Here is a 27,814-nt window from a genome sequence, read left to right as displayed (position 1 = left end):
TGTTCTTACACCTGGCTCTCAGGTTTTTAATAGCTATTAATTAATACTCCAAGCTGAGTCTGTCTTCTAGTGTATGTTTACAGCTCTTATGGTTTTTATGTTTCGGGTTCATATCAAACCCACAACTGACCTTGGATAAGTAATTTAACCACATCAAGTCTAACGTTTTTCTTTAAAATAATGATCTTCAGTGATTCCTAAGGCACCCTCCACTACTGAAATCTGCCCTTCTGTGGTAGCGGAGTAGAGAATGGAAATAATTATGTTACTGACTACCATGCATTGCTAGAGGCCCAAGGGCAGCTAGAGAGTGTTGGTGACGTAATATCTTAACCTGGCTTTTGTTTTCAACATGACAGTAATGTGTCTTTCTCACATTTCTTTAGTTCCTCAATTTGCTTCAAATAAACTCAATATAAGCAACAGTTATGAGATATTCAAAGGTGTTTATAAATGTACAGGACCACACTTATGAGTTAAGTGTAAACACTGCACACAGTGGCTTACAAATTAGTATCAGATGTGCACAAAGGCAGTTAGCAAGGGACCTGTGCAAGAATCCCACATGTGCTCTGAGCAAAGAGCTCCATGCTATTACCCTATAAATGGAGGCCAGCTGCTGGATGATTGTACAGTAATCAACAACAATGTTGTAAAGATGACTGGTCTTAAAGAAAAGGTAGGATTTGGAGGCAGGAGTGGTAGATGGGATAAAGCAGGGTTCCCTCCATAGAGAGTCCAGAGAAAGAAGGGGATGAAGGGGAGTGGATCCTGTTCTTGGTCTGGCTGCAAGGGGAAAACAGGGATGGAATGCTAGAAAGGAGGTTGGGGAAACTAGAGGTTTTTGTATTACCCTACTATTATTTAATTTTAAGCTGCAGGGTAATTCTATGGTGCTCTTCAGGTAGGCCTTCAGGATTTTGCTTGGTATCAAGATGTCTGATTCTTCTCTAGTTCTCTCCACCTATTGAGGCTCAGCCTTGGGGTCCCTGTGCTCTCCCAGATCCTTTGAACACATTCAACTGAATCTTGAACCACTGCTGAAAGACACTATGGCCTTCGAATCCTTCAGCCTCCTGCTACAGCCTGACTTTCACAGGGACATCTAGCAGGGGCTGTCTACATAGGCTTCAGAAGCCCCTGCTTCTTGTCTGCACTTGGGAACCACACCCCAGTTATGGCTGGCCAATGAATGAAGGCAGGGATGGGTGGAGGGGATGAGTATGTGTGTGGTACACAAACTGGTCAGGCCTTCTACAGACCACCATCACCTTTCCAGAAGCATTAACACAGTGCCTGCTGCCCTCGTAGGTGGATTTTCAGAAGAGGCAGAAATCCCTGGCATCAAATATGTCCTCTCTCCCTACACACTGAATTTGGTTGCTACTCCTCTTTTCTTGAAGCCTGGTATTCCATTTTCCATCAAGGTAAGTAGGGCTAAAGGAGGTGGAGAGGACAGAAAGCCATTTCAGAGGTGTTCCGATTTGAGACATGATGGAATTATTCTGTCAAACAGGTCCAGGTTAAGGATTCACTTGAGCAGTTGGTAGGAGGGGTCCCGGTAACTCTGACGGCGCAAGCAGTTGATGTGAACCAAGAGACATCTGACCTGGAATCAAAGAGAAGTGTCACTCACACCACTGATGGGGTAGCTTCATTCGTGGTCAATCTCCCATCTGACGTGACGGCGCTGAACTTTAACGTGAGTTTCTGTTCTTGCTGTATTTCCCAGCACAGTGTGTGCTTCTGACTGTGTGTTTTGGCTGGTGTACAGGCCAGATGTGGCTGATTTTATCCAAGACCAGAGAATAATGAAATGAGTATCTGAAACAATTTGCTAACACAGTGGTCCTGGGCAGGGGGCAGGGGGTGTCAAATTTTTTGTTGTTTGGGAATTAACTGTTTCCTTTTACACCAAAAAGATAACATCACAATTCACAAGTATCAGAGTAGACCCAACAGTGGCGTCAGTGGCAGGAATATACTATTCCAACACATGTGTACTTTATCTTTTCAGAGTCTCTTGGAGTCAGATGTAAGAGTTTTCCCTTTTTCCCTGATACATCAGCTACACTGTTACAGAGCTCACTTCATCATCTTCTCTCCAGAAAATATGTTTAAGTTCCCAATAAAACCCAAGTGGGCTAAGAACTCTGGCCACCGACTGAACTTAACATTCACTAGCATCTATGGAGACCTTATTAGGATAACTCCAGCCATGGGCTAGAAGCCTCCCCCCTGCCTGAAAGCAGTGCCACTTCCCTCTGAGCTTATGAGCAGTCCCTTGTCACCAGTTGCCACTGAAACTGGTTCAGACAGCACTGTGACATGCATTCATGACTCCTGTGCACCAGTCCTGGCAAATTACAGCCACCTCTCTGTCACTTCTCCTGTGGGATCCCCTAGAAGTCTCCAGTTCGTGGGATATTTCAAGATGTGTGCCCATATTCCTGCCATTGAACAGCCTTCTCTTGGCTTTATCAGATTCCTCCACACAGCCCACCCTGCCCTCAGTATTTTCCATAGGCTTTCTAAGGTTACTCAATACTGCAAATGACTATACAAACACTGGAGTAAGCCTGATGTTTCTCCTCTTTAGCAACCAGTGTAGGGAAATGTAGGAATCTGCAAAATCAAAAGATGTAAAAGATATGTTTTACAGAAACCACTGCACACAGTCCATGAGGGCTTTTGAAATTTTCCTTTCCAGGTCAAAACTGATGCCCCGGAACTTCCAGAAGAAAATCAAGCCAGCAAAGAATATCAAGCAATTGCATACTCATCTCTCGGCCAAAGTTACATTTATATTGCTTGGACTGAAAACTACAAGCCCATGCTTGTGGGAGAATTTCTGAATATCATTGTTACTCCCAAGAGCCCATATATTGACAAAATAACTCACTATAATTACTTGGTAAGTACAATGATGATCCCCAGCCCAGAACATTGACAGCCAAGTATGGTAGTGACTTTCACATTTGTATTTCTGAGAGTGCTCAAGTGTGTCACCTATAGCCTTCCTAAACACTGAGGCAGGGCGCGAGTCTCATGATGATTTCATAGGAAGACAGAGAACTTACAAGATCAAACATCCACCAAGCTGAGGGGAAGACTGATTTGAACTGAGGAGCCCTAGTGTCCTATCCAATGATTCCATCCAACATAGATGACCTCATTATGTCACCTCATCCTATTTCGCAGCCAACAATTACTTCTCTATGTCTAATTCAAGTATGTGTATTTCACTGACAGAACAGAGGACTCAGGTCCAGCTGCTAAGAACGAAGTTAACGTTATCCTGTTTCTTATCCAAGAGATGCATCTGCTAAACTGGTGTATCCTCAGAAAAGAGTGTTCAAAAAATGTCTAACAGTTGACAAGGAGGTGGATGAATTATTCCAGTGCCCCAGGGCAACTAGGTGGTGACTTTTCTAATGTTTTAGAAGACATTGAAAAACAAAAACCATTGGTAAGAAGCTAACTATTTAAAGACAAGATAATGGAACCTTTGAAGACATTTTGATTTCATGTCATTTTTTTTAACTGTAAGCCCCCCATTTAGAATCTAATCCAGGACTTTAAAACTTAATCCCCAGATAAGACACATTCTATTTACTCAACTGTTGGTTGTTTTTTGTTTTTGTTTTTGTTTTTTTTTTTTTTGTTGGTTGGTTTGCTTGTTTGTTTTTTAAGTCAAGAAGACAAAGGAGGTTTTAGTAAGCTTAAGCTTTCAAACAGGTCTAGTTTTAAATAGAGCTCTCTAATTCCCTATTATGTGGTTCTGAACTAAACACTAAAACTAACTGTAATGTTTAGTTAGCACGGAAGCCACAGGTTTTGTCTTTGTGTGTGTGTGTGTGTGTGTGTGTGTGTGTGTGCTTACACTTGCCTTGTGTGAGTTCACATGTACATGAGAGCATGTGTGCAGATACATGTATATGTGTGCATACCTGTGGAATCCTGAAGTTGATAAGTACCCTACTCCATCACTCTCCTCTTTATTCAGAGAGGAGGGCCTCTCTGAACCCAGAACTTATTGGCCAGCTTGCCTCAGGGGACCCTGTTTTAGGCTCCTGAGTGCTAGGATTACTGGGAGCAGCTACACCTGCATTTGTGTGGATTCTGGATTTGAACTTTGGTCCTCACCCTTGTGTGCCAAGAACTTCACCTACCTGAGCCCCAGTTTCTTCAGTGGAGATAAATATTCCTGTTTCACTATTGTGTTGTGAGAATTAAAGAAGTTTAGTAAACATGAAACACCCAGAACACAGTAGGAACACATGGGTTAATTTTCCTCTTTTTCAATGTAATTTTTTTGTTCCAGCTTCAAACTGCATCCTGGAGCACAGGTTCCATTTCTGGTTTGTTTGTTTGTTTGTTTGTTTGTTTGTTCTTTGATTGTTGTTGCTGCTGTTTAATTTCAGATTTTATCCAAGGGCAAAATTGTACAGTATGGCACAAAAGAGAAACTTCTCTATTCATCTTATCAAAACATAAACATTCCAGTGACACAGAACATGGTTCCTTCAGCCCGACTCCTGGTCTATTACATCGTCACAGGAGAGCAGACAGCAGAATTAGTGGCTGACTCAGTCTGGATAAACATTGAAGAGAAGTGTGACAACCAGCTCCAGGTGAGACACGCATCCACAGTGCGTTCTCTTGTGGGTGAAGCGGGTGGGCCAAAGCAGTTAGTTACCTTTGATTGTCTTGATGGGATAAAATGAGCTTTATTTTTCCAAACTTTTTAGGTTCATCTGTCTCCAGATGCAGACATCTACTCTCCGGGTCAAACTGTGTCCCTTGATATAGTGACTAAAGCAGACTCATGGGTGGCACTAGCAGCAGTGGACAGTGCTGTGTATGGAGTCCAGGGCAGAGTCAAAAGGCCCATGCAAAGAGTTAAGTCCATCCCCGTGGTGACCACTGGGTGGGGTAGTTTGATGCAGTGCTTCACAAAGTGTGGCAGGGTGTGGGGGAGGAGCTAAAGGGCCCTGGCCTGCTTTTCTGCACTTATAAAGGTAAGCATCCTTATATGTGTCCCTAAAGCACGGGCCAGACATCCTTTTTGGTTCCTCCAAATACAGATGCAAGCTCCATAGGCAGGAATGGCTGGGCTCCTCACTGAGATTTTGAGGGCTCAGGCCAGGGGAGGTAGTTACAGCAGCAGCAGCACAAGAGAACCCTGGGGAAGAAACCAGGACATCGCTGAGTTTGTTTGCTTGATTGTTTGAATTCTCACTTATATCTGAACTACAGGCAAATCTGGAAAGGACCAGATTCCACATGTCCCCATCTAGTTCTACCACATTCTGCTATTTCTTAACCTGGGTTTCTTTGAGGAGCAGAAAGAACCAAGAAACTATGATGTTAACAAAACATTTAGCGGGAAGAAGCAGGAAAGCAGGGTGGATAGGACATACATAAGGTAAATAAGCCTTGGGGCAGCACATAGATTAATAATAAATGGTTTAATTTAAGTTAAAAAAAAAAAAGCTAGCCAGAAACAAGCCTAAACTAAGGCTGAGCATACATAATAAGTAGTAAGTCTCAGTGACAGGAGGATCAAGAACCCGAGGCCCTCCTGTCTACAGGAGACCCTGTTCTGAAAAAATAAAGAAAAGTCTCACTAGATTGGGCTAATTTAGGAGAATTTTGAATAGTAATAAAATTAGTTTTAAAAAATTGAATTGTAGAGGCAGACCTTTATAAGTTCAAGGCCAGCCTAGTCTACATTGTGAGCTCCAGGGCTCCACAGTGAGACTGTCTTAAAAAGTTTGGGAGAGGGAGGTTCAACCTTCAGACCTGGAGCAGCGGCAAAGGGAGGCCTGAGCCTCAGGCCCAAGGACAGCATCAAGAGAGACACAAGACCCAGAACTGGGAGCATGGTCAGAGGGAGGATCAAGGAGCATCCACCAGGTGAAACAATAGCAGTGGTTTCTAACAGAAGCTTCTAGAAACTATTGCAAGAAGTTCCTCTGGGAAAGAGCACCTGTGTCCCAGTCAGCATCCACTGCCATTTCTAGTTTGGAGATACCCTGCTGCTACATTGACCACTGCACCCTCAGCCCCACTTACACCTCCAATAGGAGGAGTGTCCTCCAGAGCTTTAGACCCACCTGCACCTCAAAGAGCGACCACATGACCCTTGAACATACTTCTACCAGGAGTAGCGTTCACCAGAAGCTCTGTTCTGCTTGTGCCTGAAGGAGTTATCAACAGAGCCACAGCCCCCAACTATACCAACTGGAGAAAGAGAGACTCCCTGAAGCACAAGCTCCACCTATAAAGATTAGAGGAGGAGATGCATAGACAACAAAGTAAGAGCATGCTCAACACCACTAGAAACTAGGGTGCTACAACAGCAAGACCTGAATATCCCAACACAGATGAAGTAGAAGAAAACAACTTTAAAAAAATAACTTTGTGAGGATGATTGAGGCCCTTAAAAAGGAAATGAAAAATTCCCTTAAAGAAATGGACGAAAAGACAAACAAAAAATTGAAAGATATCTAAAAATCCCTTAAAGAAAACCAAGAAAAAACAATCAAACAATACAAGACATGAAATCTGAAATAAAGGCAATAAAGAAAACACAAACAAAGGGAATTCTGGAAATGGAAAATCTGGGTAAATAATCAGGAACCACAAATGCAAGAATAAACAACAGAATGCAAGAGATGGAAGAGGGAATTTCACGCATTGAAGATAACTTGGAGGAAATAGATTCATCAATCAAAGAAAATTTTAAATCTAAGAAATCATTAGCACAAAACATGCAGGAGATCTGGGACACCATGAAAAGACCAAACCTAAGAATAATATGGATAGAAGAAGTACAACTCAAAGGCACAAAATACATATTCAACAAAACCATAGAAGAAAACTTCCCCAACCTAAAGAAGTGCAAGCCTATGAAAGTATAAGAGGCTTACCGAACACCAAGTTGACTGAACCAAAATAAAAACTTCCTTTGCCACATAAATATTAAAGCAATAAACATATAGAATAAAGAAAGAATATTAAGACCTGCAAAGGAGAACGGACAGGTAACATATAAAAGCACACCTATCAGAATTACTTCTCAATGGAAACAATGAAAGCCAGAAGGTCCTGGTCAGACATTTTCAATGCAGATACTAAGGGACCATGGATGCCAGTGCTTTCAATAACCCCAAATGGAGAAAACAAGATATTCCATGATAAAACCAAGTTTAAACAATACCTACCTACAAACCCAGCCCTACAGAAAGTACTAGAAGGAAAATGTCAACCCAAGGAAATCACCTATATCCACAAGAACACAGGAAATGGAAGAGCTTACAGCATCAAACCCCAAAAGAGGGGATTGAAAACACAATGCCATAACCAACAACAAAACCAAAAATAACAGGAAGTAGAAATCACTGGTCATTAATAGCCATTAATATAAATGGTTTCAATTTATTTATAAAAAGACACAGGCTAATAGATTGGAAATGAAAATAGAATCCATCCTTCTGCATACAAGAAATACACCTCAACCTCACAGACAGACATTACCTCAGAATAAAAGTGTTGGGGGAAAAAATTCCAATCAAATGCACCTAAGAAACAAGCTGGTGTAGCTATCCTAATATCTAACAAAATGATTTCAAATTAAAATCAATCAAAAAAGATAAAGAAGGATATTTCATATTCTTCACAGGAAAAATCAATCAAGAGGAAATTTCAGTTCTGAACATCTATAGCCCATACACAAGGGCTCCTGCATTTGTAAACGAAACATTACTAAAGCTCAAACAACAAATCAAGCCTCACACACTAATAGTGGGAGACTTCAACACTCCACTCTCACCACTGATTAGGTCTACCAGAGAGAAGCTTAACAGAGAAATAAGGGAACTAATAGAGTTTATGATTCAAATGGACTTAAAAGACATTTATAGAACATTCCACCCAAACACAAAAGAATATATTTTCTTTTCAGCACCTCATGGAACCTTCTCAAAAACAGAGCACATACTTGGTAACAAAGCAAACCTCAACAGATTTAAAAAAAAAATGGAATAAACCCCTGTACCCCATCAAATCACCACAGCTTAAAGTTAGAATGCAACATCAATATTAATTTCAGAAATCCCACAAACACATGGACATTGAACAATGATCGATTGAACCACCAGTGGGTCAAGGGAGAAATAAAGAAATAAAAGAATTCCCAAAATTTAATGAAAATGTCTACACAACATAACCCAAACTTATGGAACACAATGAAAGCAGTGCTGAGAGGAAAGTTCACAGCATTAAATGCCTACATAAAGAAACTGGAAAAATCCCATACTAGTGAATTAACAGAACAACTGAAAGTGCTAGAACAAAAACAAACAAACTCATCCACAAGGAGAAGACGGCAAGAAATAGTCAAATTGAGGGCTCAAATCAATAAAATAGAAACAAGGACAACAATGGAAAGAATCAGTGAGACAAAGAGTTGGTTCTTTGAGAAATTCAACAAAATAGACAAACCTTTACCCAAACTAACCAAAAGGCAGAGAGAAAATATCCAAATTAACAAAATCAGAAACAAAAGGGGGACATAACAACAGACACTGAGGAAATCCAGAGAATCATCAGATCATACTTCAAAAACCTGTACTCCACAAAATTGGAAAAGTTTAAGGAGATGGACAATTTTCTAGATAAGTACCACATACCAAAATTAAATCAAGAACAGATAAACAACTTAAATACACCTATAACCCCTAAGGAAATAGAAGCAGTTATTGATAGTCTCCCAACAAAAATAGCTCAGGCCTAAATGGTTTCACTGTAGAATTCTACCAGATGTTCAAAGAAGAGATAATACCAGTACTCCTCAAATTATTCCACACAATAGAAACAGAAGAAACATTGCCAAACTCTTTTTACTATTCTACAGTTACCTTGGTACCCAAACCACACACAAAGACACAGCTAAGAAAGAAAATTACAGACCAGTTTCCCTCATGAACATAGATGAAAAAATACTCAGTAAAATACTGTCAAACTAAATCCAAGAACACATCAAAAAAATTATCCACCATGACCAAGTAGGATTCATCCCAAAGATGCAGGGATGGTTCAACATATGAAAATCCATCAAGGTAATCCACCACACAAACAAACTGAAAGAAAAACACATGATCATCTCACTCAATGCTAAAAATGCCTTCCATAAAATTCAAAACCACTTCATGATAAAGGTCTTGGAGAGAATAAGAACATACCTAAACGTAATAAAGACAATATACAGTAACCCAACAGTCAACATCAAACTAAATGGAGAGAAACTCAAAGCAATCCCATTGAAATCAGGAACAAGACAAAGCTGTCCACTCTCTCCATATGTATTCATGCTTATAGCTAGAGCAATAAGATAACAAAAGGAGATCAAGGGGATGCAAATTAGAAAAGAAGTCAAGCTCTCACTATTTGCTGATGATATGATAGTAAATATAAGTGACCTCCAAAATTCTACCAGAGAACACCTATAACTGATAAACACCTTCAATAATGTAGCAGGATACAAGATTAAATTAAAAAAAAAAATCAGTAGCCCTACTGTATACAGAAGAATCATGGGCTGAGAAAGAAATCAGAGAAACATCACCTGATGGGGGAATGTCCTTCTGCATATACGTTTCTCTTACTGGTTGATGAACGAAACACTGTCTGGTCAACGAAGCAGGAAGATAGACAAGACTAGGAAGAGGAGAATTATGGGAAGTGTAGGCAGAGTGAACGTGGAACACAGAGTTCCAGGAACTCTATGCTGCTAGAGGAATAACACCATGCCAGGGCATTACTGGGTAAGCCACAGCCTCATGGCAATACCTAGATTGGTAGAAAAGGGATAGTAATTAAACAGAGCTAGCCATTAAGAAGCCCTAGGCATTGGCCAACATTTCATAATTAATATAGCATGTGTGTGTTTATTTGGGGTTCAAGGGCCTCGGGACCAGCTGGGACAGAAAGCTCTCAGTACAATCACCCTTTACAATAGACACAAATAACATAAAATATCTTGGGGTAACTCTAACCAAACAAGTGAAATACATGCATGACAGAATTTCAAGTCTTTAAGAAAGAAATTAAAGAAGATATCAAAAAATAGAATGCTCTTGGATAGATAGGATCAACATAGTAAAAATGGCACATCTATCAAAACTAATCTACAGATTCAATGCAATCCCCTTCAAAATCCCAGCACAATTCTTCACAGACCTTGAAAGAACAATATTCAACTTCATATGGAAAAACAAAAAACCCAGGAAAGACCAAACAATCCTGTACAATAAAGGATCATCTGGAGGCATCACCATTCCTGATTTCAAAGCTCTACTATAGAGCTATAGTAAGGAAAATAGCTTTGAATTGTATCAAAGACCCTGATATCAACTCATATACCTATGAACACCTAATTTTTGACAAAGAAGCTAAACATATGAAGTGGAAAAAAGAAAATATATTCAACAAATGGTGGTGGTAAAACTGCCTGTCTTCAGTTAGTAGAATGCAAATAGATCCATATCTATTGCCATGCACAAAACTCAAGTTTTGGATCAAATGGATCAAAGACCTCAATATAAATCCATCCACACTGAATCTCATAAAAGAGAAAGTAGGAAATACCCTTGAACGCATAGGCACAGGAGACCATTTCCTAAATAGAACATCAGTAGCACAGACAATGAGAGCAACAATTAATAAATGGGACCTCCTGAAACTGAGAAACTTCTGTAAAGCAAAGGACATGGTCAACAAGACAAAATGGCTCCCCACAGAATGGGAAAAAATCTTCACCAACCCCACATCTGACAGAGGGATGATCTCCAAAATATATAAAGAACTCAAAAAACTAGACAACCCTACTACCAAATAATCTAATTTAAAAATGGAGTACATATCTAAACAAAGAATTCTCAACAGAGCAATCTCAAATGACAGAAAGATACTTAAGGAAATGCTCAGCATCCTTAGCCATCAGGGAAATTCAAATTAAAACCACTCTGAGATTCCATCTTACACCAATCAGAATGGATAAGATCAAAAACACCAATGACAGCTTATGCTGGGGAGAATGTGGAGAAAGGGGAACACTCCTCCATTGCTGGTGGGAGTGCAAACTGTACAGCCACTGTGGGAGTCAGTATGGTGATTTCTCAGTAAATTAAGGATCAACCTACCTCAAGATCCTGCAATATCACTTTTGAGCATATACCCAAAGGAGGTGCACTCACACCAAAAGGACATTTGCTCAACTATGCTTATAGCAACATTATTCATAATAGCCAGATTTTGGAAACAACCTAGATGCCCCCCAACTGCAGAATGGAAAAGAAAAGATGATCCATCTACACCCAAAATTTGCAGGCAAAATTTGCAGGCAAATGAATAGAAGTAGAAAAAACATCTTGAATGAGGTAACCCAGACCCAGAAAGACAAATATAGTATGTACTCACTCATAAGTGGATACCAGGCATAAAGCCAAAGATACGCAGCCTATAATCCATAACCCCAGAGAAGATAGAACCCTCTTCCAGAAACAGATGAGAGCAGATGCAGAAATCCACAACTAACCATTGGCATGCTAGAATACAATCAAAGTGAGAGAGGAGTGATAATATGAACAAAGGAGTCAAGACCATGGTGGGGAAACCCATAGACACAGCTGACCCAAGCTAGGGAGAAATCACTGACTCAGGTCTGACAAATGGTGAACCTGCATAAGACTGAACTAGACTCCCTTAATATAGGTGACAATGGTGTGGCTGGTACAATGTATGAAGCCACTGGCAGTGGGTCCAAGATCTACCACTAATGCACCAACTGACTTAGTGGAGCCCATTCTATATGGAGAGATACCTTGCCCAGCCTAGACACAGAGGTTTGAGGGGGGGCAGTAGTTGTAGGGGGAGTGGGAGGAGAGGAGGGAGGGGAACCTGTTATTAGAATGTATAAAATAAATTAATAAAAAATATTTAGAAAGAATATTCCTTGAATCAAACTTAAAGCCAGAATAAACCCCTTAGAATCTAGAGTTTTTATGTTTATGTGTATGTACTTATATTACCTATATACTCATATATTCTATGTGGTATATGCTCTGGGACAATTCCTAACGGTCTCCTCACCAACGCTATTTGCTTAAGGCTTCATTCTTGGTTGATTTTAAATAGTGAAGTTTTTATAAATACAACTGAAGGAGTGCCGTTGGGAAATGTGGTCCTTGGTCATTAAATGTATTTCACAGATTTGTTGATGTTGCATGATGACTAATTCCTTTACTTCTTTGGAGGAATAGACTCAGCATTTCACCTTTCTGGACAGGTGTTTCAGGCTTTTGATAAGAGTGACCTGGGCTGTGGGGCAGGCGGCGGCCGTAACAATGCAGATGTGTTCAATCTAGCCGGACTCACGTTCCTCACCAATGCAAACGCAGATGACTCTGACTCCCAACACCATGGTAAAACATTCAGCATTTTGATTACTAAGATGTACCTCCAGCCCTCATCCTCCCCCCACTTCCTAGGACTCCCATGAGTTTTTAAGTCTCCTTGATATTCGTTGTGGGAACACACATTTCTGGGAAGGAGCAGATAAGCAGATCCCTAGGGATAAAGAGATGGTTTAAGGGTTAAGAGCACTGGCTATTCTTCCAGTTCAATTCTCAGCACCCACACAGCAGCTCATAACCATCTGTAACTCCAGTTCCAGAGGACTTGATTTCCTTTTCTGGCCTCTGCAGGCACCAGGCATGTATACAGTACACATATACACATGCAAGCAAAACATCCATAGATATCAAATACACACATACACACATACACACACACACACACACACACACACACACACAGGCAAAACATCCATAGATATCAAATACATACGTATGTACGCGCATACATACATACATAAAGATGGACAGTAATGGAAGAAAAACACAGATGTTGACCTTTGACCTCCACATGCAGCTTCACACTCACCAGCATGCACATGTACACACTCACATTGTACACACACATGCACACACTTTAAGGCATTTTGTTGACTTTCCAGATTAAATACAGCTTCTTTACTGTGTTACTCAAAGCCTTCCATGATTTTCTTCCTGACCCTTTCCAACTCTTTCTCACCCTGATCTTCCTTGGAGACCACACTCCCCTTATAAGCTAGAATAAGAATTACCTCCAGGTGCCATGGTGACATCTACAAATCCCAGCCACTGAGGAGGCTGAGACAGGAGGACTGTGTTTGAGGCCAGCCCTGTCTCAAAAGCGAACAAACCACCTCCTCTGTGGGAATCTCTTCTCTGTACAGAATTAACCATGGCCTCCTCCACTCCTGCAGAGAATTTTATAGAAACTAGATCTGTTTGTACTTGCACTGTGAAGACCCATAGGTTAGGTAATCCACTCTACCTTTGAGTTCTAAAATTCTGTGGTTAAACCACACCATTGCTCACCTCTGGTGCCATGGGCTCTGTGGCTCTGTGAGAGCAGACATCATATAGCAATGCCCTTCTTTCTGTGCTTTTCAAATGCTCAAAATTCTAATTGATACCAGGATGTTCATCCTCATATTTAAAATAATGTAGCTCAAAAAACAAGTAAGAGAAATAAGGGCCAGCAAGATGGCACAGTGGGTACAATGTTTGCAAATCCTAATGACCTGAGCTCAGTCTCTGGAACCCACACTGTGGAAGGAACCAGCTACTGCGAGCTGCCCTCTGACTTCAGCCTGCACACTTGCAAGAATGCACACACGCACAAACACACACAAATAAATAAATACACGTTTAACAAAATTGGAAAAGGAAAAAGTAACTCAACAAAAATTTGACTCCTCCTAAATGTAATCAATGGATCCAAAAACAGCCATATTCAAAACCAAGATCACAAAACAGATTACAGTATGCTAGATCTTTGATGAATCATATCATATTCAGAAGTGTAACACATAGAGCCTAGTCTAGTTTTTTTCTTTTTATTTATTCTTTTCTCATCCTGGCTACAGCATCCCTCTTCTACTCCTCCGAGTTCTCCCTCCCACCTCCCCATTCCCCAGATCCATTTTCCTTCAGAAAAGAGCAGGCCTCCCAGGGATATCAACTAAACATGGCATAACAAGATGCAATAAGACTAGCCACAAGCCCTCATATCAAGGTTGGGAAAGGCACTCGGTAGAAGAAAAAGAGTTCCAAGAGCAGGCAAAAGAGTCAGAGACACCTACTCCCACTGTTAGGAGTCCCACAAGGCCACTAAGCCACACAACCACAGCTTGTATGCAGAGGGTTAGTGCAGAGGCAAGCAATGAAGCCTAATGTAAATCAGGCTCCATGCAGACTTGCTAAATAAATCACTGGGGGTGTTTCAAATACTCTCATGAAACTTACTGTTTTAGATTTTATGCTCTTTCCCCATTTTCTATGTCTCTGTCTTTTTCTAAACAGATGAATCATGTGAAGAAATTCTCAGGCCAAAAAGAGACCTGCAGCTCCTACAGCGGACAATAGAAGAGCAAGGTATGCTCACTCAACGTTTCCAGTGTCTGTAAAACATTATGATCTTATCAAAAGCTGTCAAAAATGAAACCTTATAGAACCTCCCCCAATTCCAGAACAGTGAGTGAGGAAAGAGGTGTGGGGAGGTCTAGGTCACCCCTTCAGAAAGGTTAATGCAAACAAAGCCAGTATTTCATTGGCTATAATCTTAACTCGGGGACTGTCTGTCTTTACTGCTTATATCATTATGGCCAGAGACACAGCTTAGTGTAGAGTTTGCCTACGTGCACAGGCCCTGGGTTTAATATCCAGGACTTGAAGTAAGAAGGAGGTATTTTTACTAGAAACTAAAATAAACAAAATTGACTTTTATTTGTTACAGTGTTTCCTCTCTACAAACTTCACCTAATAATTAAAATCATGTTCTTTGATTTTATTCTGGCAAAATCCATGATTAACAGGAAACCTATTTCTTTTCTGTATTTAACAGTTCATAGCACTTAGAGCAGTATTTCTCAACCCAAGAGTCATGACCCCTTCACAGTTGTTGCCTTAGACTATTGGAAAACACAAACATTTGCATTACAGTAGCAAAACTGCAGTTATGAAGCAACAATGAAAATAATTTTATGGTTGGGGGTCACCACAACACATATTACAGGGTTGCAGATTTAGGAAGGTTGAGAACCACTGACTTAGATTATTCTTTATAAAATATAGCTATTAAAAATTATTTAAGCAATGCATGGTGGCACACACAGGAGGCAGAGGCAGGTGGATCTCTGAGTTCAAGGCCAGCCTGGTCTACATAGTGAGTTCCAGGACAGCCAGAGCTACACAGAGAACCCTGTCTCAGAAAACAAAGCAACATTGAAATTTATTTAAAAGATTATTATGATAATTAACCACCTTTTGGTAATAAAATTTAATTTTACTTTCTTATTAGTTTTAATAAATTATTTTCCTGTAAACATGTAAAGAGCATGTACTAGGAAGAATCATCTAGATAAGTTCATTGGTTTTGATGCTTTTTCTAGGAGAATACTTACAAGAAAAGATGATACCCTTAATGAAGGTCTTTGAACTATGTCAGAAAAATGTTAGAGAAAGTAGGATATATACAGTTACTGTATAATAACAATGACCATCTTTAAATATGTCAAAGTGTCTTGGATATTTAACTTGTTTGAAGTCTTTCAAAAGTTAGTGTTTAGCTTAGTTTCCCGAGGCCTTTCAACCATTCACACCAGTTGGAACAGACCACCTGCTACCCACATTCTTCTCCCTGTTTTTAGAGAAGCTCCGAGGACAGGCTGGTCAATAACTGTAGTGAGAGGGTTACTTGATGGTAAGAACCAAATATCCCTTGCAAGTTCTAAATCTGAGATGTTAGGAGTATGATTGATAAGGGTTTGTGTGTTGTCACTGTTTCAGCTGCTAAATACAAACACCGAGTGCCAAGGAAATGTTGTCTTGATGGAGCCCGACTTAATGAACATGAAACCTGTGCAGAAAGAGTTGCCCGGGTCACCATAGGCCCAAACTGTGTCAGGGCCTTCAACGAGTGTTGTATCGTTGCAACCAAGATCCGACAAGAAGGTTTCCATAAACCTATGCAGTTGGGGAGGATTCGTAAGTATGAGTTTTTCTATCAGAATGCTTATATGGGAGATTTCATGTAAATCAATGCTGCTAAGAGAGGCAGCTTAGATGCTTTGGAAACATTGAAGTTAGAAATGATAACTCATACATACCCAAATTCTTATCTTATTCTTGGGGATTTGGAGTGGTACAGTTCCCAGTCAAGCCTGGATCCCAAATGGGTGTAAATCTAAAGCCCATTCATTCCCAAAATTTGAGAGACGCTTTTCCCTGTGAGCCTCAAGCAGGAGCCTTGGATTGGATAACCCCAATATACCCTAGAATCCTAAAATTCTGTGGTTCTGTTATATATTGACCATTGAAAATGAAATTTGTGTATACACTGATCAACTTTAGCAAGACTTCTGAGTAAAGTGCTGTTTACTTTTGATAAAACTGGAAGCCTTATTTTAGTTTCAGCCAACAGCATTTTTTAGAATTTGTAAAACTTCCTATGTTTTCAAAACTTTTAAGACCTTTATTTATGCAAAATGGCATCTCCCCTGTCTACTGTTTTGCTTAGCTGTGTATCTTCTGCATTGTCTATCTCATTTGATACATGCTATAGACATAAATGATATGCATTTTTAAAAAAACTATTCATGTGATTAGGGATCATTTTACCATAGCCATGACGTTTATTCAAGCGCCATTCTGATGAACAATCTAAAACATTTTTTTTCACTGCCCAGTTTTTCAACTGGCATCTTCCAGTTGGCTTCAGCTGCATGGTACCCACTCTGTACACACCCCTTCCCTGATGAGTCTACAATCCTGTCCTAGACAGCTTGGTCCCCCAAAGTCCCATCTATGCTGCCACCAATCTTCAAAGTCACCAGGCTGTGTGGGCTCCTCTGCCTGCCCTGGCTTGTGAATGGCCTCCAGGAGGGAGCTGGAGAAAACAGAGCTGGGCATTTTCAGGGATCCCAGGCCCATAATGCTTATGCTAATGTCTAAGAACTGCTGTTTCTGTTATTATATCTGGTTTTCTAGGTTCCTGAATCTCAGTAGTAAACCCACAGTCCCCTATTTATGCAAGCATAGATGGAAGCAGAAGTCCCATCCATCTTATTAAGGGAAATACAAATACCAATTAAGTCAGACATCACAGAAGACTTCCATGTTTTCTGATATAAACCTAATTGCCAAAATCACAAAATTGCAGATAACTTTATAAGCTCACTGATATTTTGTACAGTCTCAGAAAGACAAACCCTCAGGTGTTTCTTTCCTGTTTTGTTAGTGTCATTAGGAGAAGCATTCTAAGGCTTTAAAGTTGTGTTTTGAAATCATTAGACACAATGCCTTACTGACCTTTTAGAAAACAGTTAAGTCATATTTGAATAGTTTTATTTAAAAATTCACTTGTAAGCAGAATTTATACTAGTTTCTATAACTAAATATATTTTCTCTCAGACATAAAGACCCTGTTACCAGTAATGAAAGCAGATATTCGAAGCTACTTTCCAGAGAGCTGGTTATGGGAAGTTCATCATGTTCCCAAAAGGTATCTTTGATGTTTCTCTGGAAGGAAATGTGGAAAATTCAAATAATATTGCCCCAAATCTGAACATCACTATTTTCCTATAATTAAGATAATGCCACTATGCTAAATTTTGTTTTGTTTTCTCATTTTGTTTAGTGCATTTTGTCTGAGCAACATCATTTATTAGTAAAGAGGGGTACTACTTTATTTAGTTTATTTTTAATATGCATTTACTACACATAGCTATGTGCTATGTAGCATTTGGGGCAGCCATTTTCAACATAAAAGTACCTGTTATAAAACAAATAGATGAAACAAAAGTGAAGGTATGTTTTGTTAGACTCTTTTTTAGAGTTTGAATTTAAAGGGAAGCCTTTCCATACCAGGTATTGGAAACAACGATGGAAACACTGAGCCCCACCTCATCATCCACTACTGCTGGCTTTGTAGTGATGAGAAGCCACCGTACTCTCTCTGTTCTTTTCCTTCTTGCCATTTTAAATCCTCCCTCCTCATGGCTTTCCAGTGTCCCACCCAACACTGCTTCTTGTTCAGCACTTCTAGTAAAATATCCCAGCACTATTTCGGCACCAGAACATGAATGGCTCCATTACTAGTCCCAATTACCCTGTTTCAGGGATCACTTGGTATTTATTTCAGTAGCCTGTCTCTTTACCTGTCTCCCCCTTTAAAAAATCAAAGCTTCCAATGCAAAACCTATGTTCTATCCAGGGCCTGCTTGTACAGGCATAAATATGAGTGTGTTGACTGAACTCTTTCTTGGTACAGTGGCTACAGTGACATGCAACCCATGACTAATATCTACATGACTGTCTGCTGCTAGACTGTAAGCCGGTGAACAGAAGGACCATAGCTTAAAAATACTGTGTACTTGGTACTTGCTATCATACCTAATGAAGAATCATAGGCATAGTCATTGCCTGAAGGTTTAAGATATGCTAATTTGTTATAAGCACTGTCAAAGTTCATTACTTTGCCTCATATTTTAGCACATGATAGTGGATGGGTTTTTCTTTGTGGCATATGCTCTGACAGGATAATATTTCCAAAGGTGACTTCTCCCTCCAGTCAGTCTTCACACCACAGGCATGATATCTGCAAATCTGAGATGGGTGGGGCAGATGCTGAATATATTTCTCTGGATTAGTTTTTCCTTAATAGCTGGTGTAATACTGTCAACTCTCTGTTTCCCTGTAGCTGAATATTGTATGTGTTTCTCTTCCTGTTTCTGTGAAAAAAATACGTGGCAAATGCAACTTAAGGGAGGGTGGGTTCATTATGGTTCACAGTTCTGAGATTTAACCCATTGCTATGGGGAAGTCTTGGAGGTTCAAGCTTGAAGCATCGATGGTTAGGAAGCAAGAAAAATAAATGCTCCTGGTCAGCTAGATTCTCCTCTTGTGCAACCCAGGACCCAAGCCTAAGGAATAGCACTGCCCTTTTTTGTTGGTTTTGTTTGGTTTTGGTTTTTTGACATTTTTGACACAAGATTTCTCTGTGTAACAGCCATAGCTGTCCTGGATCTAGCTCTGTAGGCCAGACTGGCCTTGAACTCATAGAGATCTGCCTGCCTCTGTCTCATGAGTGCTGGAATTAAAGTTGTGTGCCACCACCACCCCTACAGCACTGCCTACTTTTAGGGTGGCTCTTCACTCATCAACTAACCCAATCAAGAAAATGGCTCGCAGGTACACCCAGAAGCTTGTCTTCTGCTGAGTCTAGACCTTGTCAAGCTGGTGATATTAACCATCATGAATATCAATGTTTGAACTTTCAGAAACCAGATGCAGGTTATGCTGCCTGACTCACTGACTACCTGGGAGATCCAAGGCATTGGCATTTCAGACAGTGGTAAGAAACCCCGAGTCACATGCTCATGTGAGGAGAGATCAATTAGACAAGACATAATTCTTTGTTATTGTAAATTTCAATTGCCCAGGATATAAGCGGCAATTTTTAAATTTTCTTCCTTTTCAAAAGACTTGACTGTATCTACACCTTGGAAGCTAATGAATGTCTTCTGATCTTCCATGAGCTGCCAGTCACAGTGCTAGAATCAAATCCCTCCCTTCTTTTGCTTTCCACAGCAAGTGGGAGCTGGAGGAGAGTTAGAAGTAAACCTAACTGATGGATGCCCCTTGGAAGTGACTTAATGCAGATGCCTTATACACAACTACTGGATTACTGTCATTAGTTTAATGTTTTTACAAAATCCTAGTCTCCATAATAAAAATTTTATAGTCATTCCATGGGTCCAACCATAAATATCCAAAAATTTGGTACTCTAGTTAACAAACATTTTCATATTTTAAATAGAATTAAATATTTGTCAAACAAATGAAATATTATTTTTAAAGAAAGAGAATATGACACATCTTAGTACCAATAAAGTATGGTAAGAATTCCCTAATATGACCTTATCTTGCTTTTTCATTTGGGCTAAAGGTATATGTGTTGCTGATACACTCAAGGCAAAAGTGTTCAAAGATGTCTTTCTAGAGATAAACATACCGTATTCTGTTGTACGAGGGGAACAAATCCAACTGAAAGGAACTGTTTACAATTACAGGACTTTGGGGACGAAGGTGAGTAGTGTTTTAGTGTGTTAGAATAAAAGAGAGAAAGGACATAGTCTCCAGTTGTCTGAGAATGTCATTAAAATACTCCCCCCACCCACACATATACACACTCCTCTCCAATAAGCACATTTGTTGAATATTGTCCTAGAAGTACACTTTGGTCTGTGGAAGGGTACAGAAAGGAAGAAGGGATAGAATAGGGTCGCATGATGCCAATCTGACACACAGAAGGTAACTAAGGTATTGTGACTTTCATTCATCTGAGTTCCTCCGTCCCCTTGATGCTAACAACTATCCTGAGCAGTGTTTTCTCTATTTCTGCTCATCTCCTCTTTGTGTATCTTGTCATCCTCCCAGAAATCTTGGTTTCAACGCCTCACCTCCAGCCATAGCCTCCTTTCCATTTTGCTAACTGATTATTGCCAATACTTCTGTAGCAAGTCGGAAGCCCATAGAAACCCCCCCCCAATCCATTGATTGACTCAAAACTTTTTCTATTATCCTTCAGATTGCTGATGTCTTTACTCTCCTCTTTGTACAAGCTACTCATGAATCATCATATAATACACTGTCTAAAATAACATCAACTCTCATGAATCTTCCTCACTCAGGATCTGAACAGTGAAAAGCTCCAAGTATGGGGAACCTTCCCATTTGTCCTTTCTTTGTAGAGCATCTATCTCTACAACTAACTAAACAATAGCTGATAGGTTTCATCACAGTCACATGACATTAGATGGGAACCCAACACTATCCACAGATCTAACTATATATTTTAATTTATAGTTTTCCTCACCCAAATATTGTATATATTCGCTAACATTTTTAAAGAAAATATGCATTCCTTTGGCACACTTTCATATTGGTATATAAACTTTTTCATCATAAACTTTCAAAATATGCCAATCTATAACATTTTAAATACTTTAAATGTTTAAAAATTACATCAGTAGTTGAAATAGGACTGTTATATCACTTAAATGTGTATATGAAGTCTAAGTAATCAATTTTTAAATATCCAAATAAGCTCTCATATCATTTTTTCAACTGTTTTATTCTACTCACTTATACATTATGCTTATGCTTAATTTTTTTGTATTGATTATCTTGTCATATATTGATGCAAATATATTTATAAACAACAAAAATCTTTTAAATCTCTTCATTTTAAGACTCTAAGAAAATATTTAGTTTTCAGCTATCATTACAAATATTACTAGTATAATTGATAAAATTTTTCACAAAATAATAGTATGTTAAAATTTTTTGAAGTTACTAACGGGTGTGGCATGGGGTGGAGAAATGACTTAGCTATTTAGAGTGTGGACCACTCTTCCAGCAGGCCTGGTTCCAGTGGGGGCTCACAGCACCTGTGACTCCAGCTCTCTGGACTCTGCAGGCATCTGCATTCAACTGTGTACACACGCAGATGCACATAATCGAAAATAAAATAAATCTTGAAAAATAGAATTGTATTAAGAAAAGCAAATGCCTTCTGTTAGTTTAATAACTATGGGTACCTATTCCTAGAAAAAAACCAGTGAGCTCAGCATAAATTCCATTCTAAATAAATTACAATCATTTTTATAAATCAAAAATTGGAAAAAGTAAAAATACTATCAACTTTATTATTCTTTTTTTATTGGCCAACAGTGCTTTACTCATTAACCAATATGAAAAACATATTTACAGAATGACATCTCCCATCATCTCCTCTTTTCTGTCTATAATAAAAAGAAGGGTTTTAACCTTAACATAACAAAATATATAACAAAATAATTATCAAATAAGAACTACAGTTAACAAAGTTCAGTCCATTAACATTTAGCAAGATTTAAAGAAAATATTCCATCATCTCTCTTATCTTTGTTGAGTCTAAAGTCCTATATGTAACTTATTTTTAATTGTAACTAAGGAAAACTATAACCATAACTATCTGTCTTCAACTCCATCAAAGACCACAGAATATAAATATAAACTCTAGAAATGACAGAGACATCTTGCTACCTGATTAGTCGCCTGAAGTTCTTCTGTAATGTTCCATCTTCGGCCTATAGGCCATTGTGTGTCTGTCAGACTCCTCAGCAAAGCAGGAAACTTTCTACCTGTATTGGCAGTTTGTCGGTCACTTTTCTCTGTGTGCTGCTGAATGTCAGACTCTTCCAAGAAGCAGAAATCCTATAGCAATGTCCATCTTGTTTCAACAGTCGTTTTTCTGTGGGTTCTGTATATCCAATTTATACAGCATAAAGTCAAGCAGTCCAGACAAGAGTAGTATCTTGCCCAAATGGCTGGTCTTGCCATATTGAAAGCGAATTCCATAATGCATTTCTTCAATATCCATCTTCCTTTCTGATGCAGGTGGTGTTGCCATGAGCAGTTGTGTCTCACTATTAAGAAAAACCCTAAACCATTTTAATGCCATATTCTGTAGGTCTTTGAAAGGTTTGAAGATTGCCTATTCATCTCAAATACATTTCTATATATCTAGAAAACCTAACTCACCTAACTATAAGTTTTGACCATCATAGATAACTATCTATAATCTGTACCAAATTATACATTACATTTCAAAATGAGCTATATAAACACAATACTTAAACAAGAGGAGAAATACACATATCACAAAATTGACCTTAAATTTGTATCAATAAATGAAAGTCCATTCTAAAACAAAGTAATCATTTAAATTGGTTGTGGTCATTAATCATTTATAACCAACCCCATATAAAAGAAAACAAACACTTGTAAATGATATTCGTAAATTTGGGCGTCATTCTTTCCAAACTGCTTCCTGCTAGAAGGGGGCACTGTCTTGGGGATCCTAAGAAGATGCAGAAATCCTGCTGTAGTGGTCTGCAAAGCTGCCTTGTCCCAGATGTTTTGAATGTTGGATCACCTGGGACTCTGTTTCAGGGAGTCTGGCTTGATCAAACCGTATTAGTCTGAAAGGAATCCACAGCTTTTCATTTTCTGTGGAAACAAAAATAGAAATCCTTTTCTCCAGTAACCTGTCCTTAGACTTAAATTTTGATGTCAAAGCATTTTTAAAATATATAAATTGGATTAATTTCACAACATTGATAATCAAGTGTACTTCCTTAGCAACTGAGCAATTTAAAGACAACACCATAGCATATAGTATCCAGAATCTTTTTGTGCTTTCCATCTTTATGTGGCTTTTTATTACTCTATTTCTTCTACTTCTATTTTTTCATTTTTTGAGACAGGGTTTCTCTGCAAATTTTATCTGTCCTGGAATTAATTCTGTATACCAGGTTTACTTTGAAATCACAGAGATCTCTTGCCTCTGTCTCCTGAGTGCTGGAATTAAAGGTGTGTGCCACCACACCCAGCTACTCTGTCTTTTTATTATTCATTTAAAAACCATTTTACCCTGCTTCTTTTTCTCTCCCACGCTGACATATATTTTAAAACACACTGTAAACCTTTAGAAGTTTTTCTTAATCTGAATCTGTCTTTACTGTAAATCTTTATCTTTTTCTGGCCAGAAGTCTTTTATCTGGTAAACAACATTGCTAAAATGAAAGCTACAACTGTTTTAGCTGCAGTTTATCCAAGATGGTGGCAGGCACCAGAACTGAGAGCTGTGCTCACTGCCTTGGTCTACGCTGCCATCCAGCAGCATATTGCCAGCTTGGAGATGTGGTCATTGCCATTGCCAGCTCTCATACACACCAGTAAGTTGTTAGCAGAGCTCTTTAAAAGCCATGTGGGTTTTTTTGGTTTTTTGATTGATTGTTTGTTTGTTTATTTGTTTTTACATGCGGATCCGAGTTCTCCCTCCCTCCCTCTTACCCTCTCTGCCCCCTCACATGCACCCTGACCACCCTCCCCTCCCATCCCCCAACCCCAATTCCACATGTAGGACAATGCCATCCAGGTGGGGTCATGTAAATATGTCAAGTCATTTGAAGTAGGAACTAGGACTTCTCTCCTGTCTCTAGGTTAAGGCAGTATCCCTCCATGGGGGATGTGTCCTCAAGGTCCTTTTGTGCACCAGGAATACATCCTGGTTCCACTGTCTGAGGACCCTTAGACTGCTCAGTCCTTCTAGCAGAGACCCATGTTCAGGGTGTCTGAGTCAGTCCCATACTGGATTCCCAGCTATGGGGGGGGGGGACCGTTAGTGCCTCCTTGCTCAGGTCAGCTGTCTCTATGTGTTTCTGCAAGCTGGTCTTGTCCTCTCCCTCTGCATCTGGATTCTAGTTTGACTCAGTGTTTAGTTATGGGTGTTTGCTTCTGTTTCCAACAGGTACTAGATGAGGGCTCCATGATGGTGGATAAGTTAGTTGTTGATCTCACTATCTGGGAAGAGCATTTATGGTAGCTTTTCCATGGTTGCTTTTTTTTTTTTTTTTTTTTTTTTTTTTTTTGCCATTTATTCTGAGTCAGGAAACCTCCCTTAAAGGAGCCATGCAAGTCTCTGCTTGTCTCTAGCAAAACAGAGTACAATCTAGAAAAATGCTGCTATCAAGAAGCCTTGCTTGTCTCTGTTCTTTGGTTTCTAAAACCCTTTCTTAAGCTTTTGTTAAGTTTTAAGTAGAAGTTCTTATTAGCCACATTGGAGGCGCCATTCTGTTATGAGCAGTTTTCCCCTGCCAGTCTGGTTCCACCGTCGTGCCAGCCCCAAATAACACACAGAGACATTGTATTAGATATGCTGTTGGCCTGTTACTAGCATTACTTATTGACTAGATCTGTCTTAAATATTAACCCATTTCTATTAATCTAAGTTCCACATGGCCTCATCTTACCAGAGAGAGGGGCTGGAATTCTGCTGTCTCTGTCCTCCATCTTGAATCTCCCAACTTTATTATTCTTATGTTGACATATTTTATTGAATCATTTTAATTTTGAACATTGGAGTTTGTACTTGATTTATGTGATCGTCCTGTATCCTAGCTGCCCAGCCCTAGTTTGCACTGTCACAGCAGTCAACCAAAGTCATTGTGATATAGGGTGACACAATTGAAATTTGAAGGTTATATATTGCCAGTTGTAGCTAATCTTTAACTTACCAATATTTCCATTATATCAAAATAAGTGCATCATGGTAGATGAGGGCTAACATCTATTAATTCCCTTTCCTTTTGAGTGTAAATTATGTTGTCCTATGCCCTAGTTGTTGGTATTTTGGATCAGCTCTGAGCCTTGTTAACTGATGTCATATGGAGATTCTGGGTTCTGCTGTGTCCCTCTGACAAGTGTCTCAGTTTGTTTACGTGTTTTAGAAGTTGGATGGCTATCATACAAGACTCCTTTGAGCCTTAGCTGGAGTACTTAGAATCTGTGCTGTGTGTTGGTCAAGGGTCAGCAGGGTTTGAGTAAGAACATACAGAGCATTTGGAGTGTCTTCGCTATTCAGCTGTGGTGACTTCCTTACACTCTGTCCTCTGGTTGCCCGAGCTGGCAAGGTGGAAGGTTTCTACTAATGGAAACCACCCTCAGTTTAAAAAAAAAAAAAATAAATCCATCCCAGTGCCATTCTCTTCTTCCAAGTTTCCCTTTCCCTTCAGGCTGTTGTTTGCTTAAATGTGTTTTCTAGAGTTCATGGTTGATCTTAGCCTCATGGTCATAACTGAAATCAGAACTCCTGCTGTACATAACTTTTTACCCATATTACCCAGGCGGGTTCAAACGTTCTTCCCTAATTTCAACTTACTGCAAGGACTTATTTTAGCTTCTATTTTTTATTGTGGCTTTTTGTTTGGTCTAGTTTGGTTGTTTTGTTGTTGTTTGAGACAGAGTATGTAGTTCAAGCTAGCCTGGAACTGTCTGCATAGCCCAGCCTGGCCTCAAAGTTATCATCTTTCTGGGCCAGCCTCTGTAGTGCTGGTATCATGGCACTATGCCCAGCTATTGCGGGTTTCTACAATGAACTTGTATTGCCCCACATCTGCTGTGCTGTGGAATCTGAAAGGGACCCCCATACAGCCAGGGCTCCCTTCCAGACCTCTGGTTAGGCACAGACCACACCCAAACACCTGTATTCACAGAGAGATCCTCTATTAAAAGGAGAAGGGTATTAAGAGTATATTTTCCCTACGGCCTGGTCCCAGAGCCACACCAGCCCCAAATAACACACAGAGACACTGTATTAGATATTATGCTGTTGGCCTGTTACTAGCATTTCTTATTGGCTAGTTCTGTCTTAAATATTAACCCATTTCTACCAATCTAAGTAGTTCCACATGGTCTTATCTTACTGGAGAGAGGGGCCGGAATTCTGCTTCCTCCCTCCTACATCTTGAATCTCCTCCCTACTACTTCCCAAATCCTCCTTGTCTCCTAGTCCTGCCTATGTTGCTTTCCTATTGGCCGACAGTGCTTTATTCATTTACATATTTACAGAATGACATCTCCCATCAGAAGGGAAGATAAAGTGCCTGCTTTCTGACTCAGGCACATGCTCTAGTGGGCTAGAATCCCTTCAGAACCTTCAGACCATTATCTCCTCTAGCTCCTTCCCCATCCATTATGGTTGGCACCATCCCAAAAATGTGGCCAAGGGGCAGAAGGGACTCTACATTTGGGGAGAAATAACACAAAATTAGGTATTGAATGTTTGCATTCCCTTGTGCATATCTGCTGGTTCTGACTTTTATGGATTGTATTCTCTGGGCATACATCTTGATTCTATTGGTTCACCAAAGTTCCCAGAAAATGAGAGGACTCATGCAGTCTGTTTCCATAAGTTCATAAGAGGGGAGCCCAAGTTTAAATCTGTTTTTCTAGAGCATGTTTTACATAGCAGAGCACAAGTGGGAAGTTTATAAGATCAGGATTGAATGCTGCGTATATATATATTAGGTGAGCCTTTGAGAGAGCTGAGGTTCAGTTTTCAATCATTCTTCACACTATCGTTTATCAGGAGTCAAAGGCTGAGATAAAGGGCCAGGTAAGATTCTGAACAGCTAAACCCAAGGTTTCTGCCACCCAAAACACAGAATGTGGAGAGAACAAAGCAGTCATACCAAAGTAGCAAAAACAAAGAATGACAGTAGCTGTGGCATAGTGGAGGGGCAGCACCCTGAGAAAGGTTTGCCCGCTCTGCACTAAGTTTGCATTCACCCTGCGACATTGCTATGCCTCCAGCAGCTTGTGTGTACCTGCAGGAAATCTGAAATGAGCCTTCTGCTGTGCCTGGAACCAGAAGGCTGACTTTGACATTGCTAACAAACCAGGGAAGAGTTTGTATCCAAACCAGCATAACTCGAGAGATATGTATTTTTTCATATCTCTTAAATGGTGAGGAGTTCTGATACAGTTCTTCACCTGATGTGTTTCAGTTCTGTGTTAAAATGTCTGATGTGGAGGGAATCTGCACGTCAGGGGGCTCAGAAGTCAGTCACCAGGCCTCCAAGAATTCCAAATGTGCATATCATAGCATTGAGGGCTCCTCCAGTCACGTGGTGACCTTCAGCCTGCTTCCTCTGGAAATTGGGCTCCACTCCATCAACTTCTCACTAGAGACTTCATTTGGAAAAGAAATCTTAGTGAAAACATTACGGGTAGTGGTAAGAAAAATATGGTTCTTT

At 39.7% G+C, this 27,814-nt stretch overlaps 1 protein-coding gene across 1 annotated transcript in view; it reads left to right on the top strand.

Annotated features, from left to right (window-relative positions):
- C5 (complement C5) overlaps window positions 1-27,814 on the top strand; it is a 100,896-nt gene that overhangs the window by 29,512 nt on the left and 43,570 nt on the right. The window contains exons 10-21 of the mRNA XM_051185288.1: window positions 1,312-1,427; window positions 1,517-1,702; window positions 2,711-2,914; window positions 4,425-4,634; window positions 4,752-4,901; window positions 12,353-12,488; window positions 14,475-14,546; window positions 15,960-16,157; window positions 17,583-17,673; window positions 19,451-19,524; window positions 20,119-20,258; window positions 27,566-27,793. Of these exons, the coding sequence (XP_051041245.1) occupies window positions 1,312-1,427; window positions 1,517-1,702; window positions 2,711-2,914; window positions 4,425-4,634; window positions 4,752-4,901; window positions 12,353-12,488; window positions 14,475-14,546; window positions 15,960-16,157; window positions 17,583-17,673; window positions 19,451-19,524; window positions 20,119-20,258; window positions 27,566-27,793 (1,805 nt within the window). The remainder of the gene's footprint in view (window positions 1-1,311; window positions 1,428-1,516; window positions 1,703-2,710; window positions 2,915-4,424; window positions 4,635-4,751; window positions 4,902-12,352; window positions 12,489-14,474; window positions 14,547-15,959; window positions 16,158-17,582; window positions 17,674-19,450; window positions 19,525-20,118; window positions 20,259-27,565; window positions 27,794-27,814) is intronic.

The sequence above is a fragment of the Phodopus roborovskii genome, unplaced genomic scaffold, assembly GCF_943737965.1.
Source record: "Phodopus roborovskii unplaced genomic scaffold, PHOROB, whole genome shotgun sequence".
NCBI classification, from domain to species: Eukaryota; Metazoa; Chordata; class Mammalia; order Rodentia; family Cricetidae; genus Phodopus; species Phodopus roborovskii.
The sequence above is the reverse complement of the archived record's forward strand: the minus strand, read 5'-3'. Positions and strand labels throughout refer to the sequence as shown.